We start from the raw sequence: 17,302 nt of genomic DNA, 5'->3' as shown, positions 1-17,302 counted from the left end.
CCTAGGGCAGCGTAGCCTAATGGTCAGGATCAGGGCAGCAGCCCTTCGGTGAGGGTCCATGGCCCAACAGCACAAATCACTAGGGCTGCCCTTCTGGGTGTGGCAGTGCGGCCTAGTGGCCAGAGTCAATGGAACCGCCCTTGGCCGCAGGGCAATGCGGCCTAGTGGCCAGAGTCAATAGAACCACCTTTTGCAGCAAGGAAGTGTTGCCTAGGTCAGCCCTTCTCCACTGGCTCCTACCTATTCCACAGGTCCCAGCCCAGGGCCCTGTCTTGCCGCAGGGGTATCTGCCTCCAACTCAGCTGGGATCCTTCCCAAACATGCCAAGTCAAAGCCCGGTACCTCAACTGGATCAATGCTTAGTCCACCTAGGCTACTTCCCACCCATTCTTCAGCAGCTGGTAGTCTCAGGGATTCTGTGGTCTCTCCTCCATCTCTGGCACTGGGTGGCTGGGGGTTGGTTGCAGCCACAGCCTGGCTGGCCTCTGAATCCTGGAGCACTGGCAGTCTCTCTGCAGGAGTCTGCAATGCACCTCTGCTCCCTTCAGCAGTCATCTCAGCCTGAGCTGAGCGGCTCTTTCATATCCTGGTTCCAGCTGAAGCATGCCCAGCAGAGATGAGGGGGCATGGCCTCCTCGGCCCACAAAGTATGATTAACCCCTGCTGAACCAATGCGGGGTAGGTAAACCCCATCACGCACCCTTTTACTGTCTGTTTGTTAAACTAAATAGATTTAGTTCCTTGATTCTACCACTGGAAGGCATGTTTTCTAATCCTTTAATCACTGTGGCTCTTCTGTCAATATCCTCTCCAATTTATCAACACCCTTTTTGAATTGTGGGCACTAGAACTGGACACAGAATTCCCACAGTAGTCACACAAGTGCCAGATTTAGAGGTAAAATAACCACTGTACTCCGACTTGAGATTCCCCTTTTTATGCATCCCAGCTTTAGCTTTTTCTGGCCACAGCATGAGTTCGTGTTCAGCTGATTATTCATCATGACCCGCAAAATCTTTTTCAGAGTCACTGCTTCCCAGAACAGCATCCCCCAGCATGTTACGTATGGCCTAAATTCTTTGTGCCTAGATGGAGACATTTACATTCAGCCGTATTTAAATGCACGTTTGTTTGTTTGCGCCCAGTTTACCAAGTGATCTAGATCACGCTGAATCAGTGAGCTGTCCTCTCCATTCTTTACCACTCCCCAATTTTTATCTCATCTGCCAACTTTATCAGTGATGATTTTATGTCCTCTGCCAGCTGATTGATAAAAAAACGTGAAAATCTAATTCCTTCCTGCAGCTAAACACTTTTCTCCTTTGCTGCTTGAAGCTTCCAGAATGTCTCTGATGCCATCTACATATTTTACTATGTTTAAGCAGTTGTGTAGTGCTCTGATGCTATCAAACAAGTCCATGATGCGTTGGTTCCCTCCAAATCATGGGTATTTCAACCCCAAAAGTGACCACATACTCTATACCAGAAAGCTTCAACCAACAGAGATGGTGAGTAAATATCACTACCGAGAGGTTATAGCTGTCTCATGACTTCATTTACAACTGTGTAGCCCCACTGAAGACAGAATATGGCCCATTACTTCTTGCTCATGTGGTACTGAGTTGGATGAAATAGAGAGACGAGGGGAGTGAGACAATATCTTTAATTAGGTTATCTCACCCACCTTCTCGCTCTAATATCTTGGGACCAACATGGCTACAACAGCACTGCATAGAACGGTAGATGAAATAGACAGGCAATGCTTTTATATCGATCTAGTTATATAAGCCAAAGCAATCACCCTCCTTAGTATTAATTTTCAACCACTGATAGTTGGTTTGGTATTGACCAGAGACAACATATGGCAGCCCCTGCTGTGAGGAGTTTATGATCTAAAAGAGAGACACAGAGTTGACAGGATGTACTGGGAAATCACAAGGAGGGAGTATCTTGTTGGGGAGTGGGGCAGGTGTTCTGTTTTTTATCTCCTTATCATCCTCCCCAAGAAACAGAGGATGCTTTTCATAAGAGGCATCTACCTACACACACCCAGGGGGAGGGGGAGGAGAGAAAGCTGACTAGGAATGGGGTCCACAAAAGCCAGCATGCTGAGTGGGAAGCTCGCCAATGGGAGAATGCCCTAAGCGCTGTCCCTCAGGAGTTCAGCACCTGAGTCCCGACTGCTTGTGATCGATGGCCAGGAGGACGGTCCTGTAGACCGGCACCTAAGCGGCTTCTTTTGAGAAATGCAAGGGAAGGAAGTGTTGGTGCTCATGCTGGCATCACCAACCTTCTAACGTTTATTCTGGTGGTAAAAGCAGTCATCCAAAGTGTGGGAGACCCAAGTTCAATCCCTCCCCTGATAGGTCGGGGCCCCGGTATAAGGAGCGGAACAGGAGAAATAGGGTAAAATTTTAGGAGGGAGTTAATTGTGTGTGACATCAGAAACTCTGAAGTACAAACAAGGGGCCAGGCTACTGGTACACATACTCTAGAAGCTCATCGTGTAACTCTGGCAACTCAGTATGGTGAATACAGATCCCTTTCCTACAATTTTGCCTGCCTGCCACGTACCTTATTGTATGAAACAACTAGCCTGGCCCCATAAAAGAAAGTGGACAAGCACCTATGTCCTATATCCTCACCTTAATAGCTTGCTGTACAAAGAGTACCACTGACCAGGGGTGGAATTAATCAACCTGGTTAACTGTATTTGAATCTAGTCATAATAAATTATATTGTATTAAGACAGCACTGGGTGAGCTCTTGGCAGTAAGCACTGAATGTGGGACTTCTATCTAGTAGAATGATTTCAGAGTGGTAGCTGTGTTAGTCTGTATCAGCAAAAAGAACAAGGAGTCCTTGTGGCACCTTATCTCACATTTATTTGAGATAAGGTGCCACAAGTACTCCTCATTCTTTTTGCTATCTAGTAGAATATAAGCCTCTACTGCCTGATCATTCATTAGCCATCCCTCGATTAGAGGAGGATCTCTACCATGGATTTACATATGGGTCCTGAGATAACTCAGGAATCCAATCCTGGGACCACAAATCTGCCCACAGTTGGTACAGACATTTCGTGGCTGGCCAGCTCTCTGCTGGGAGAAAGTTCTTTCTTTTTCCTACCGCCTGTGCTAAGAGACCCATGGCTGTTAGTTCAAAACCCATAATGGAGTCTTAAACCTCTGTTAGATCTCACCAGAGAACCACATGGTATATGATCAGAATGACCCCAAGGAATTGATACTCAGCCTTTATTTGTCTCTTCTTTCCATGTAATGCTCGCTTTCTCCCTTGTGGGGAACAGCACATCTGGGATAAATGTTGAAGGGGAATCACACCACTGTGACGGAGTTCATCTTGTTGGGATTCACGGACAACCAGCCCCTGAGAGTCATGCTCTTTGTGGTATTTCTGTTGATCTACCTGCTCATCCTGGTGGAGAATCTCAGGATGGTCACTTTAATCAAGATTGAGTCCCGGCTTCACACCCCCATGTACTTTTTCCTCAGTAACCTGGCCCTCTTAGATGTCGGCTACTCCACCGTCATCGCTCCCCAGACACTGATGGCCTTTGCAGTGGAGAGCAAAGCAATTACATTCACTGGGTGCGCTCTGCAGTTCTACTTCTTCTGCATTGCTGTGTCCTGTGAGTGCTGCCTGTTGGGGGTGATGGCGTATGATCGCTTCACAGCCATCTGCAGCCCATTGCTGTACACCGTCATCATGTCCAAGCGGTTCTGCGTGCTGCTGGTGCTGGGCTCGTACCTAGCCAGCTGGGTAAATGCAACAGTTCAGACTATATTTATATTCCGTTTGTCCTTCTGTGGATCAAACATCATCAATCATTTCTTCTGTGATGTGCCCCCCATCCTGAAACTGGCCTGCTATGGCACCCACATCACAGACATTGTTCACTTCACCTTTTCTATTGTAATTATAACATCTACTCTCCTGACCATTGTCACCTCCTATGTGTACATTGTGGTTGCTATTCTAAGGATCAACTCCATGGAGGGCAGGCGCAAAGCCTTCTCCACCTGCACCTCCCACCTGACGACCATCGCCATCTTCTACGGAACGGTCATTTTTATGTATTTACGGCCCAGTTCAAAGTACTCCATGGACCAGGACAAAATCATCTCTGTGTTTTATACCCTGTTGATCCCCATGCTGAACCCCCTGATCTACAGCCTGAGGAACAAGGAGGTGAAAGAGGCTTTTAGGAGGATGATAGGAAGGTTTTTTTTCTCAGTGAATGTAAAGGTGGAGACTTTATTTTGAATAAATAAATGGGAGTAAGATGGAGGAGTCACTTCTCTGTGTCGTTATCTTGAGTTCCGTGAATCACCAAATGTGTTTGTGTTGCATCAAAAGACACTAACGGTCAGATTTTCGAAACAGTTCTGCATCCACCCACCAGCTACTAGTTCAGCACTTCAGCAAGTCGTCCAATTTTCCAAAGTGCTCAGCTGCCAGTCAGGGCCTTAAATTCAGAGCCCAGAATCATTGATCTCAATGGTAACTGCTCGATGCTGAGCACTGGGGCAGATCTGGTGCCTTCATGAGGGTCCTAACTGGTGTAGTAGGAAGAGAGCCTGAAACAAGAGGCCCAGTATGAGGCCTGCAGCCTGAGCAAGAGTTGCGGCTAGAAGCAAGCACTGCTCACAGGTGCAGCATAACTCCGCCAGCCTCTCGGTCAGACTGTGCGTGTGTGGAAAAGTACAGCCACTGGCAGGAAAGGAGCTGAGGCTGCAAAGCAAACACCGCTAGGCTGGAATCACAGGCTCCTGTACTTAGCACTAGGAGCACCCGGGACATCAAGCGCTAGAACATCCTGACACCAGAGAGAGAACCAGAACCTGCTGACCTCCTAGGTGTCGTGACATGATGAATAGAGATGTTTTGGTTATACCACCCCATACATGGAGACGGGTAGGCTTAGGTGATATCAGAGGGTGGTACATGACCTCATCAGAGGGCAACACATCAGGGGGCAGTACAAGCCCTATTGGTGGTAGGGTATAAATAATTATTACAATAAAGCAACTTGTTCGGCCCAGGGGATGCTGGCAGGTCCATCCAGTGATTAAACCAGCCGTTCCATTATATCGGAGTGCTCAAATTTGAAGGGTCTTGTAACATGTAGGACACTTCTGATTGTGCTTCACTACAATAAACCAGGGCTCGGGTGCCTTCGTTGCTTAGCTCATCTGTGGTTGTCGATTTCTTCGATTGTGGGGTGTTGTCTCGGTTACCTGCAGAAGCTGAGACGTACACACACAGGGGCACACACGCAGCCAAACAACATCTGTCAGCGCTCTGAACGAACACTGACCACAACTGCGAGCTGAGCAGTACTGAAAATCTGCTTCCAATGGTGGTCACTGAACACTAGAAAATCTGGTTGTAACCACAGAATGGTCCCACTGAAAACCTTTCTTCTCTACTGAGAGATATTACCAGTTCCAGCACCATTCCCTGTACTAAGCATCCAGAATATATCTCATCCCTAGGGCCCTACGAAACTCACAGTCCATTTTGGAAATTTCACAGTCATAGCATTTTAAAAATCTTGAATGTCACGGTTTCAGATATTTTAAATTTCCCAGTGTTGTAACCATGGGGGTCCTGACCCAAAAGAGGGTCAGGGAGCAAAGCTATTGTAGGAGGGTCATGGTATTGCCACCTTTACTTCAGCACTGACTTCAGGGATGGGTGGCTGGAGAGTGGTGGCTATTGGCCAAGAACCCAGCTCTGAAGGCCGTGGTGATGCCAGCAGCAGCAGAGAAGGAAGGGTGGCAATACCATACCCTGCCACCCTTCCTTCTCCACTGCTGCTGGCGGTGGTGCTGCCTTCTGGGCTAGGTGCCTAACCAGAAGCTGCCACTCTCTGGTTTATAGGTTTATATTAGAGAATATTTTGGCTGTAACACAAGGGACCTGCAGGCCACATCCTGTATGTTGAGCTAAGGCAAAGTTCTCATACATATGTTTGGGACCTTTCACCTAGATAGATGGTGATGAGCTAAAGCATAAGGTCCATGTATGCCTGCAACCTTTACCATAGAGGATGGGTTAAAGCAGGTTGGCATAGGGCAGGGAGGATGCATCTGGAAGTACCCGTGGTGCATAGCGAACTCCCATAATCCCCCCCCACACACACACTCACACCCCGGGGAAGAGTTGGGGGAGCCCCAGCCAGGTCCCGATCCAAACTGGGACCTGGTCTGGAACCGTGGGGAATGGGATCGGGGTTGGGAGGTCCCAGAGCCCTCATGGGAGGTGGCCAGGCAGGAGCCGTCCGGGTCCAGGCTGGGGGAGGTGATGGGGGGAGGCTGCTTGTCTGCACCGGAGGCCGGGACTGCAGTGAAGCCTCGCTTGCCATTGGATTCACCCGGCTGGCTGGAGCGCGGGGTGGGGAGTGCAGCGCCGGGCCCAGCCCACGTTTAGTCATCAGATGCAAGAAGAGCTTCTTAAAGGAGACACATCCTTTGTCCCCCCGGCCCAGCACTAAGGGGGTCTGCAACCATTTCCTCCTGGCTGGAGGAGGGCAGGGGCCCAGGACAGGCTGAGAATGGCTAGCTCAGTTCTCAAGAAACGCCCCCATATGCCCCCCCAGTCCCCTGCAACCAGCCCAGAAGCTGCCTGTTCCCTTACTTGTCCCCCTAGCCCAGCTCCCTCTGCCCTGACCATTGAAAAGACTCACCTGCCTGCAGTGGGGGAGGCGGGAGCCCGGCTGGGAGCTGCAGGAGCTGCACAAACTGGGAGCGAAACAGCTGATACGCGGCTTTGCACCAAACACTAATGATTTTCTGTGAGTGCTGCAGCCCTGGAGCACCCACGGAGTCGGCGCCGATGGGCGTGTGGGTTGCTCACTGGCATAGGTTTGCCGCAGGGTTTGAAGCCCGGAGACCGGGGCACATCTGGCTCCAGAAGTGGAGGACGCCCCCTAAACAAATGTGAGAATCCAACTATTTACACAACTGCTTAAAAAGTAAACTGAAGACAAGAAATCTTGGAAAAAAGAAAAGAGGGATGGAGGAAAAACAGTGAGAACCACTGACAATCACCTTGCTGAAAAAGGAGGAGCTGTTCTAGTGATTGTCATGGGTGGTAAGAAGGAACTGAGAGGGTTCAGGCCCAGCCGGGCCCCCTTTTACCAGCACAGGAGGGTGCTAGAACTGGCCCGGCGGATACCACCGAGGGAAAAAATATCCTGTGACTGTCCATGTAGCGCACACACCTAACATGAAAGGGGCATGAACGAGCACCTGAAGAACAGATTTTTTTGTTCACTGGAAAGTCTGATTTAAAAAAAAAATCATTTTGGGTCAAACCAAAACCAACTTTTTTGAAATGTTCAGTAAATTAAAAAGTAAAAAATAAACATAAAAAAGCTGAGCCGTGTGCTCCAAGAGGTTCCCTGGAGACCGAGGTAGCAAACGCAGGGCTTGGGGCACTGAGCGCCGGGGCTGTGCGTGAGCGGGGAGCAGCCCAGACAGGAGGACACAGAGAAGGAGCGAAGGAGCCCCAGACACAGCCAGAGAAGCAGTAGTAGCGTGACCTTGAGGGGGAAAACTAAGGCTGTAAGATTTTGGGTGAGCAAGTGTAACATTCATGTGATATTTTTATGTCTGCTGGGCTGGGTGCTTGTATCAGTGACAGCAACAATCCATCCTGCAGTTCAGAAAAAGCTGGTGGGGTTGGTGCTGGATTTTAGAACCAATGGGCGTTTTAGATCCTGGGGGAGTTCGTTCCTCAGCACTGGATGGCTCCGGGAAAGCTCTGCCTCTGGCTCAGATGAGCCTGCCCCACCCCCTTCTTCATTTGTCTCATTCTTCAACGGTCACCCTGCGTGGCCGAGGACATCCTGCCATTCAGTCACCCCGGCTCAGGCCTGTGGATAAGGCTGATGTTGCTAACTTTATGTTGTGTGTTTAGTGTATGTGTCCTAGGGGGTCGCACACTCGGTTGCTGCTGGCGGGTGAACTTATTGCACACACCAGAGGATTCTCATATCCCTCCATTCCCACCCCCAACCTTCCTGTGTGCCACCATCCCGTGCCCCTCAATTGCAGGGGCTCTGTGTGCCCCCCAAACGCCCTCCTCCTCCCATACTAGGGACCTCGTTTTCCCCTCCAATGCCAGCAGCATTGTGTGCCTCCCATTGCCCCCATACCAGGGGCTTTGTGTCCCCTATTCCTCACTCTCCCAATGCCTGGGTCCCCAGTTCTCCTCCATAGCAGGGGCTCTGAATTCCCTTATCCCCCCCCCCATATCCCTTCACTCCCTCCATAACAAGGTTCTCTAGTCTTCCTACCCCCCATAAGAAGTTGTGTATGCCCCCCATTACTCCCTCCCTCTATACCAGGGCCCCCCTTCTCTCTCAGGCCAGGAGCTCTGTCTGACCCCCATTCCCAACTTCCCCCCCCATGCTAGGGGTTCTGTGTGTCCCCTTCCCCCAAACCCCTTCCCCTCAATTTCATGCTGTCTGGAGTGACTCACTACTGTGAGTGCCAATCTCAGGTCACTCTGGTAGAAAACATGGCAGTCACCCCAAGCCGATGGTGTGGTCTATAATTAGATTTCACCAACCAGTAACAAATGTGAACTCCTGGATCACTGTTCCAGTCTTACCGGGGAGTCACAAACAGTCCACTTAAGCTCTCCAGCCCATTTTACCATGCAAATAAACTGGACTTAGTGATAATAGTCACATAAACCAAAAATCACTCCACATCAGGTTGCTCCCAGTCCCAAGACACCAGTCACTTCCCCCTCATTGATTGGTACTCTGGATCTTACACCAAGGACAACACTGGTAGCCAATTGTATAGTTAACTAATTATAGGTTTATTAGCTGAGAAAAGAAATGAGTGTTATTGAGGTTAAAGCAGGTAAAATACATTAACAGGTGAGTCAAAGTTTGTAAACCCAAAAGGATAGCAGAGATGTAGTAATCTGCCAGTTCAGGGCTACCCAGAATAACTCTGGGGATCTCCATCTTCCCGGTTAGTTATTCCACCCTGTTAGAATCCAAAGAGTTCAGAGATAAAGGATCTTCCTTTGAATCAGTACTTATAGCTTCTTCTCCACACAACAGTCAGAGCAGTGTTCTTACTCACACAATGGCCAATTGCTTTGAATTTAGCACTCTTCATTTGCATTCAATGAGTTATTTAATTACAAGCTTAGACATAATATAACTGCCTGCCTTTACATTATAATAAGAGGAGATAAATGAAAACAAAACAAGTAACATTCCATTAGTTTCATGAAGTTCTGACATCTGAATACACTCTTAGATTAACACACACTTTGATCTAGGCCTATCTAATTACCAGGCATGCATAATGTAAATGTAATGTAATAGTAAACAACAAGATATAGTTTGGCAAAACCAATACAATTAACATCTCCTTTGATCTCTATTAACACACAAGTGAATTGGCTGAATATTTACTAATACATTTAACTCCTTTGATAGTCACACACAAGTGAATGGGCCTCTGGCTCTGGCCTGAGCTTGTTTGTCGGCCTCACATCTGCCACCAGGAGTTATGTGAGCCCTTCACACCAGGGTCCCGCATTCTCCCCCCATGCCAGGGGCTGTGTGCATGCCCCTGTTCTGCCATCTATACATCCCCGTTCCCTCTTCCATCCCTCCTCCATATTATTTTTTTCTGGGAGATCAGTCATTCAGGTGGCCAACATCTTATACTCCACTGGGAGGATGGGCAGAGCTGAGCTGATGGTGTTGTTATGCTGGAGGCATTAATCCAGCCATCAGCTGGTTGTTTGATCTATAGACAACTGCAGAGGTGCTTGAAGATGTAGCTCTGCTAAACGGATGGCAGGGAATTCATGTGTCCCCCATTTCCTCTTTCTGGTTTACTGATTTCTACTAAACTCAAAAGGGTTCTGGCCATTGGTGCCCAGGGCACTGCCTGAAATTTTGGAATTGATCAGATGAGGCATTGAAAAGTTATCCCATTACAGACAGAGAGACAGACAGAGAAATGGCACCAAGCGGAGTGTAAGGGCGTTGCATGGCTGGCCAAAAGGTGACATTTCTAGGGTTTTTTTATCCCTTGGATGGGGCAGAATCCACCACTTCCCTTCCTCGCCCATCCCCGCAGTGTAAATGGAGAAACTGTCTCATCAGTAGCCAGCAAAGCTCAGTCCAGATCCACAGGGGCAGGCTCCTCCCCGTGGTGGGACTGAGGTGGGCTAGACAGAGAAGTGGGGGCTGCGCTGTACATCTTGTGGGCACCCTACATATTTATTTTGTTAACAATGCGCGTTTAAATGTGTCTTTTATCCATGTTAGCCTCAAAAGGAGAATAAAAATATACACAGATCGGTTTTAACCTTCATCTATGGCAGCGAACTGGTGCAACATTTATTCATAGAAAATCAACCAGAAAATAATTTGTATTCAGGATGATCCTCTCTCCAAACCTCGTCTCTCTCCTGTAAACCATTTCTCCTGTTTAATTTTCTTTGGAAATTCTTGATGATTTATACACAACATAAATCCAAAGGGCAGTACGTGACATTGCACCTGGGAGCACAGATTTCTTAGCAGCACTAACTGCCCTCCCTGGCTGCACCCCGCAGCACCCCTATGCAGAGGGTGGCCGGCAATCACAGGGGGAGTAGCCAATAGCACCATGGCTTCTCGGCCTTACTGCCCTGGGTGAGAGGATTGTGTGGGGCAGAAAGCAGGGCAGATGGAAAGACCATTCTCAGGGATGGGATGGGCTTGTGGGGATTCCCTTTGAATCCTCAGGGTCTGTTGGGTTTGCTGCCTGCATCCCTCCCTTCCCCATTACGTTACGCTGCAAACCTCCCTCATTGGTGTTTCTGAAGTACTTTTTCCATCCCATGTGTTTCCCTGGGGAAGGTGAGCATCAGGGCCAGGCTGTTTGGTGTCAGATTAGCCACAAACGTGGAGGTTATTGATTCTTTAAGTAGCAGAAGTGGATGGTTGGTATTCAGGGGACTCTTTGGAGGTTTGCAGGTCACTACATGATACCACTGCACCAGTAAAATGCAGTGGTGAGGACAAATTAGGGATTTTGGTCATTTGGTCCTTAAGACAAAGATGCAGAAACTCCACATATGGGTCTTTCCATCATTTTTAATTTTCCATATATTCTATGTGATGTGAAATGTGAAAAAAGCATTGTTTCTTTTTCTGTTTGGAAGCTGCAACCTGTGTCTGATATGAAAAGAGAAACGACATTCCATATTTAGAAGATATGGGATTTTTTCCACATGCCACATTTAAAGAAAATTAACTTCTGTAATTTTCTGCTCACCATAGAATTTCTCAGCCTGTTTTTTTAATTAATTGTAAAGGCTTCCTTTAGGCTCTCCAGTGCCTGCTCTTTAGTTATTTTATACCAGTCACCAGGGAAATCGGCAGGGAGAGCATCAAACGCCTCAGCAAACTGGTGATTGAATTCCTTGAAAGCAAACTTCCAGTAATCGGAAGCCGTGATGCTGGGATCTGGCTGGATGCACCAGTCTGGAAAATATTTGCGATAATCTTTATAAGGATGAAACTTCCCTTTTGTCTCTGTACATCTGAATCTGTTATTGGAAGCCACAGAAGACGAGCATATATCGGAGACAAGTACCCTTGTTTTAGTCCACCGGTATTCCCCTAATCCTTTAGGTCGATGCACTGAGGCAAAATGCTCCTCATGACCAGGGGCTCCTGCATCACAGGGGACTTTACAGAAGGGACACTGCTTCCCACAGCCAAACACTCGCTTGAAGATCTCATCCTGGGGCTTCACTGCAAGTTTTGACAGTTTTGACTTAATTTCCAGATTTTCAAAGGTGGACAAAACTTGTTTTTCCAGATCAGGAATAAACTGTTATATAAAAGCTGAAAATTGGTCTGCACGTGCTGTGTTTTTAAACAGTATCACTTCTAAGCTGTCCTTGGGAATGACTAGATCCTGCTGCAGCTTTTCACAAAAGTTGTCTAAAAAGGCAGAGACTGTCTTAGTCTTCAAATCTTTGGAGTTTTTCAGAACATCACTGAGTTTATTAATTATTGGGGAGAAAATTCTTTTCTCCAAATCTCCCAGACTTGCCTTCTCTCTGTAGTGTGTTAACACATGTTTCTGTATCCGGGTTTTGATAAAATGTACATAATTCCTTGTGTATAGCAAATAACTGTTAAATTCATTTTCTTCCAAAAGCTTCTTCAGAACAAAGAATTGGAAAAAGCTCCGGGTGCTGTATTCAGCACACTGTTCACGGCTAAGAATGTCATCCACTATTTCTGTCCCAAGTCTCTTGTTCACATAGTCCACCAGGGCAGGTCTGAGACACTGATCACAGAAATTCCAGGCCCTGTCTTAACATTCATCCTTCTCTAAGTACAGAGCTTTGAACGTGGAGAGATACTGAGGTTTCAGTTTCCCCAGACGTTGCAGAGGATCATTTTCTTTAATGAATTCTTCATGCATCTTCTGAAATGCCCGAGCTGCATCCCCCAAAATGTGAAGCTTCAGGCCAACTTCAAAACAAGTGCTGATGTGAAGGTTCTCAACATTTGCCTGCTGAAGCTGCTCGTTAATCATCCGCAACAACTCTCTGCAATAAGTTTCATCATAATCTGCTTTGCCATTTACCTTTTTTTCAGTGTAACTATTGCACTCATCTAATAAGGATATAGCAAGAGCCTCTGTTTTATGCCAGCATTCCTGTGTAAAGTATTCTTTCACAGCTGACACTGATATTTTGAACTTTAAGTATTCCTTTTTCATTTTGAAATTTTGTGTTGTATAAGTAGGCAAGCTTCTCGCACCCTCTAACATCCGCCATGCTGCAGTCCCCCTATTCTCTAGGTCTCTTCTCAGATGGAACTCCATTTCTTCATCTTGTTGCGTTTCAGTAGAGGAATGAGTGATAATTCTCTCAATGTTTCTGTCCACATGGTTTCAAATTCATTCTCCTGTTCATCATTATTTAGCTTGCATTTGCTTTTCCTGCAATGGTTCAGAAGCCTGTCAACTTTCTCTTCAATTTTTCTCTTGTACTCTGACAGGATAGCATCTGTTTTACGTCGGCCTTTTCTAATTTCAATCGCTTCTTTCAACTTGCTGAATGAATAACTCTCCAGTTCATTCTTCAGACCATTTGCACTTTTCCTAAAATCTTCTTTGTACTTTTCTATCAGGTGCAGATTTGTTGCTCCACTTTCAAAATATTGTTTTAAATGATCAAAAATCTCTGCTTCTTGCCTCAGTTTTACCTGTGTCTCTTTCTTTAGTTTGGTTAAAACATTGGTGTCTAGTTTATCTGGTGGCTGATTTTGGATCAAAGTTTCCTTTTCAGATACCCAGAGGTGCATCATCTTGCGGAAACCCCATTCCCATTCTGCATAATTCACAAAGAGCTGGTTATAGGCGTCAGCAACGAGACTGTTTCTAAAGCTGAAAATGAAGTTCTCATGTTTTACAGCATTCCACAGGCTCCTCACCCATTCAAGAAATTGGGGAATGTCCTTGGGAGATCTGTTTTGTGAACAGCCTTTCAGAAATTCAAACAAATATTTCTTTAATTCATAAACCTTTTCACTGTATCCCATATTCACGGGAGCCATGGGAGGGACTCCATGCCACAGAGCAGGAATGTACCAATTGTGTTTTTCCAGATCATACTTCATGATATCAGAAAATGTCATCTCCCGGCATTTCTTTTCCATGTTTGCTGCAGCTTTGGTCATTTCATCCATCTGCTCCAGGAGGTGTTTCCTGTCCCTCATGTTTTGTTCATGTGCAGACACATCACTGACGTTCTGATGCAAAGCTCCATCTAGCTCAGTATCCTGTCTGTCGACAGTGATCACTGTCAGATGCTTCAAAGGGAATGGACAGAGTAAGGCCTTGTCTACACGGCCACTTTACAGTGCTGAAACTTTCTCGCTCAGGGGTGTGAAAAAACACCCCTCTGAGCGATGCAAGTTTCAGTGCTCTAAAGTGGCCGTGTAGCTGGTGCACCAGCACTGGGAGCTATGCCCCTTGTGGAGGTCTCTCCCAGCACTGGTGCCACGACTACACAAACTGCATTTGTGATGTGGGTTGTACCTGTATAACTGGTCTGGTTTCAGACCAATATAGTTAAAGATATACACAACCTGCATAGACAAGCTCTTAGATTCAGTTTAGTAGGCAGCAACCTAGGACAGTGTGCTCTCCATTATCAGGTGATCACAAGTGAAACAACTCAACTCCCCTGTTTCCTCTTGCAAGTGGAACAGTTCTCTAATAGGTACACTTGTCAATACTGAGCCATTTCATTTTATAGGGGTTCATACCAGTTGCCCTTAGGTGTTAGCCAATGCTGGAAAAGAAGCACGGACTTCAGATGCTGGTGGTGGTGATGGGACATCCTACCTTCTAGGCTTGAAGTCTAAACAGACTCCCCTGCTGCCCTCCTTCCCCCCACTCCAAACAGCATCACAATTGTTCTGGAGTTGCCACTCCCTCCGCGGTCCTTTTCCTTTCCAGGACAAGGAACGAGCGGCTACCTGTTTTACCAGTTGGCTACCAGGCTGACTATTCTGGTCACTGCCGGTTCCCATCCCTGGGGCCCCTGGGCCCTGTCCTCCCCATGCGTCTGGCTCTGGACACCACAGCCTCATGCTGCCCCTGAGACCCCAGGATCCCCCTGCCACCACCTGGGGCCCTGCCTGCTCTGGGGTGGGTCACAGACCCCTCCCCTGAGACTGCAGCCAGGCCTCCCAGCACAGGCGCAGTCCTGCCCAGGGGTCTGCATCCACTGGAACCTGGGGAGCCCCTTATAACTCCCCCAGGCTGGTCCCTGATTGGCTGCTCTAGCCTTCTCTATGCAAATGAGCCCCACCCATCCCTTGAGGCCAATGAGGGCCTAGGTGCCCTGAGGGGGGCGGAGCTCGGCATGAGGTGACAGTTAAACCGACACAAGGACACAACGGGGAACGGGGGGACAAAGGGGCAGGGAGTTCACGGGGAGGGGTAAAGAACAGGAGGGAGGATTTAGGCGAGGGCCATGGAGGGGGAGGACACAGTTTACATGGGTAGGGAAGGGGGAATTCCAGAGGGTGGAGAGAAGCAGATTTGAGAGAAGGTTGTGGGGAAGGGAAGGGGCAGGGGGCAGGAGTCAGGGAGTCGAGGGGAAGGGCCCTGGGGGATGGGGGAGATTGGGAGTGATCAGAGGGGAGAAGAGAGTTCAGAAGACAGCAGATGTGGGGGAGCCAAGAGGAGGCTGGGAAGGAGAGGGGGAAATGTACAGGGGGGAAGGAGCAGTTCAGGGTCCGTGAGGGAATTTAGTGAAGGGGTTTTCATGGGGGGGGAGGGCAACTTCTCAGGCCTTTCCCAGGCCCCTGGCCCTGGCAGCTGCCACTCCCCCATCAGCCCCAGCTGGGCCCTCTGCCCTGGGCAGCGAGCTCTCAGGATAGGACTGTTCGCTCTGCAGCCTCACCCCCCTCTTGATTCCCTGCCCCGGGGGAGCTGCTGCCCCACCCCCTCAGGCGGAGCAGTTCTCGGCTGACAGGACAAAGGGGGCAACCGGCGAACAAGCATCCATGAAAGGACTGGGTTGCTACTGCTCCAGGGTGGGGGGACATTGCAGCCACTGGAGGTGGCAATGGACCAGGGGGTTTGGGTCAGTCCCATTCCCTTCCCCTGTGATGCCTCCCAGGGCTGTGAGACACTTTGCTACCACCTGCCCTTCGCGTGAGGAAGCCTAGTCAGTGCATGCCAGGGGGTCACTCCCCTCTAGGCCTCTGCAGGTCTTGCTCTCTCGGTATAGGTCAGTGATACACACCCACCAACCCTCGAGCATCGCCCTGGAGTGTCCAGCCCCTGACCCACCAGACATGCAGAGTTACTAGACCCGGTGTTCCCAAACTGCATCTTACCAGTTACACCACACTACACAGCTCCATTTAATACACCGCACTCGCACTTGTTCACACAGAAAGCAAGTATGTTTATTTAACACAGGGATTCAAATGATAACAAGTAGAAATATTAGAAACAAAGGGTTACATATAAAATAAAATCATGACATGCACACTCGAGCCTAAACTTGATGAATAGGACATTGTCCTGTCATAAGCGCAAAAGCCCCAAATCCTTCCAGTCAGGTATGGCTGTGATCTTCTATTCATGAGACAAGCACACAGTCCTCTTGTCTCCTCAGTGGGAAGATGCAGAGTTTGTCTCTTTATCTACAGTTATCGTCCAAAACTCCATTGTGTGCACTTGTAGGACAACTCCCGCTGCTTGTCTTTTCCTGTCCAGAACACTCTGTGAGCACTTGATTAACGTTTTGCTCAGCCTGTAAATGGTGCCCATTGTGAACCATACAATACTCATCGTACATGTAGATAGACCGATAAACATCTCTTGTCTGAAAGAAACCTGGTTTTCACCTTTTCTCACCGGTCCCAAGTCACAGACCTTAAGAACATAATTTTCAGTCTATATACATAACTCCTTACATGTTATCTGTACAGTGATTAAGATGACCAGCGTGACACAGGCTTTCAGTAGAGGCCTGGCATGACACTCTTTGGTGAACTAGTATGTAGATACCAGGCCCAGGGGATCCCGGAAATCCTAATGCACCCCTGTGTCCTCTGCCAGTTGGCACCAAGAAGTCCCTGGGTCACACAGCCCCAGTAACACTCATGCTACTGACCAGGGGAGACCCCCAGAGTAGAAGAGACTGGGATAAAGGGGAGCAAGGCTCAGGGTGGGGAGGACTGAGTCCCAACCCCCCCAGGGTCTCTCATTTACTCTGTAGGGACAGCTCTGCGCTGGTGCTGCAGGAGCCCAGGGTGAGAGCTGGGGTGTCCTCTCTGGGTTCAGGCAGGGGCTCATTCACTGAAGGGAGTCAGGGTGTCCACAAGGCACTAAGTGCTGTCCAGGGTATTTATTAACCACCCAGGAGAATGGGGCCAAGGGACATATGGGGATTTGCCAATGATTCTGTTTTTCGGGAGGGGGCATTGTGGTGAGGCTCCAGGGAAAGAGGATTACTGGGTGGTGCGATGGCAGGGGCTATTTGGTGCAGATGACCATGAGGGGTGGCCTCTGGGGAGAGACACGGAAAAGAGAGTGACACTAAAATATCAGGGACAGAGATAGCAATAGCCAGAAGGGATGGGAAGAGAGAAGCGTGTTGCCCTGGGGACACTAGCGGGAGCCACTTCCCCATCCAGCCACGGTCTCAGGCCAGCAGTTGAGAAAGGACATAGGCAGGGAGAGCAGAGGGGGTCCTGGAC

General features: G+C 48.4%; 1 protein-coding gene across 1 annotated transcript; it reads left to right on the top strand.

Moving 5' to 3' along the window:
- Nucleotides 1-3,233: 3,233 nt before the first annotated feature.
- LOC135983312 (olfactory receptor 5AR1-like) lies at nt 3,234-8,167 on the top strand. Its single transcript, XM_065594209.1, has one exon. It carries the CDS (start codon nt 3,325-3,327, stop codon nt 4,285-4,287), a length of 963 nt encoding a protein of 320 aa, XP_065450281.1. The 5' UTR covers nt 3,234-3,324; the 3' UTR covers nt 4,288-8,167.
- Nucleotides 8,168-17,302: the final 9,135 nt, after the last annotated feature.

Source organism: Chrysemys picta, chromosome 4, assembly GCF_011386835.1.
Source record: "Chrysemys picta bellii isolate R12L10 chromosome 4, ASM1138683v2, whole genome shotgun sequence".
Lineage (NCBI taxonomy): Eukaryota > Metazoa > Chordata > Testudines > Emydidae > Chrysemys > Chrysemys picta.
The sequence above is the reverse complement of the archived record's forward strand: the minus strand, read 5'-3'. Positions and strand labels throughout refer to the sequence as shown.

Bases quoted from the DNA above. Each gene is read 5' to 3' on its own strand.
- LOC135983312 (XM_065594209.1), top strand. From the start codon at position 3,325: ATGTTGAAGGGGAATCACACCACTGTGACGGAGTTCATCTTGTTGGGA.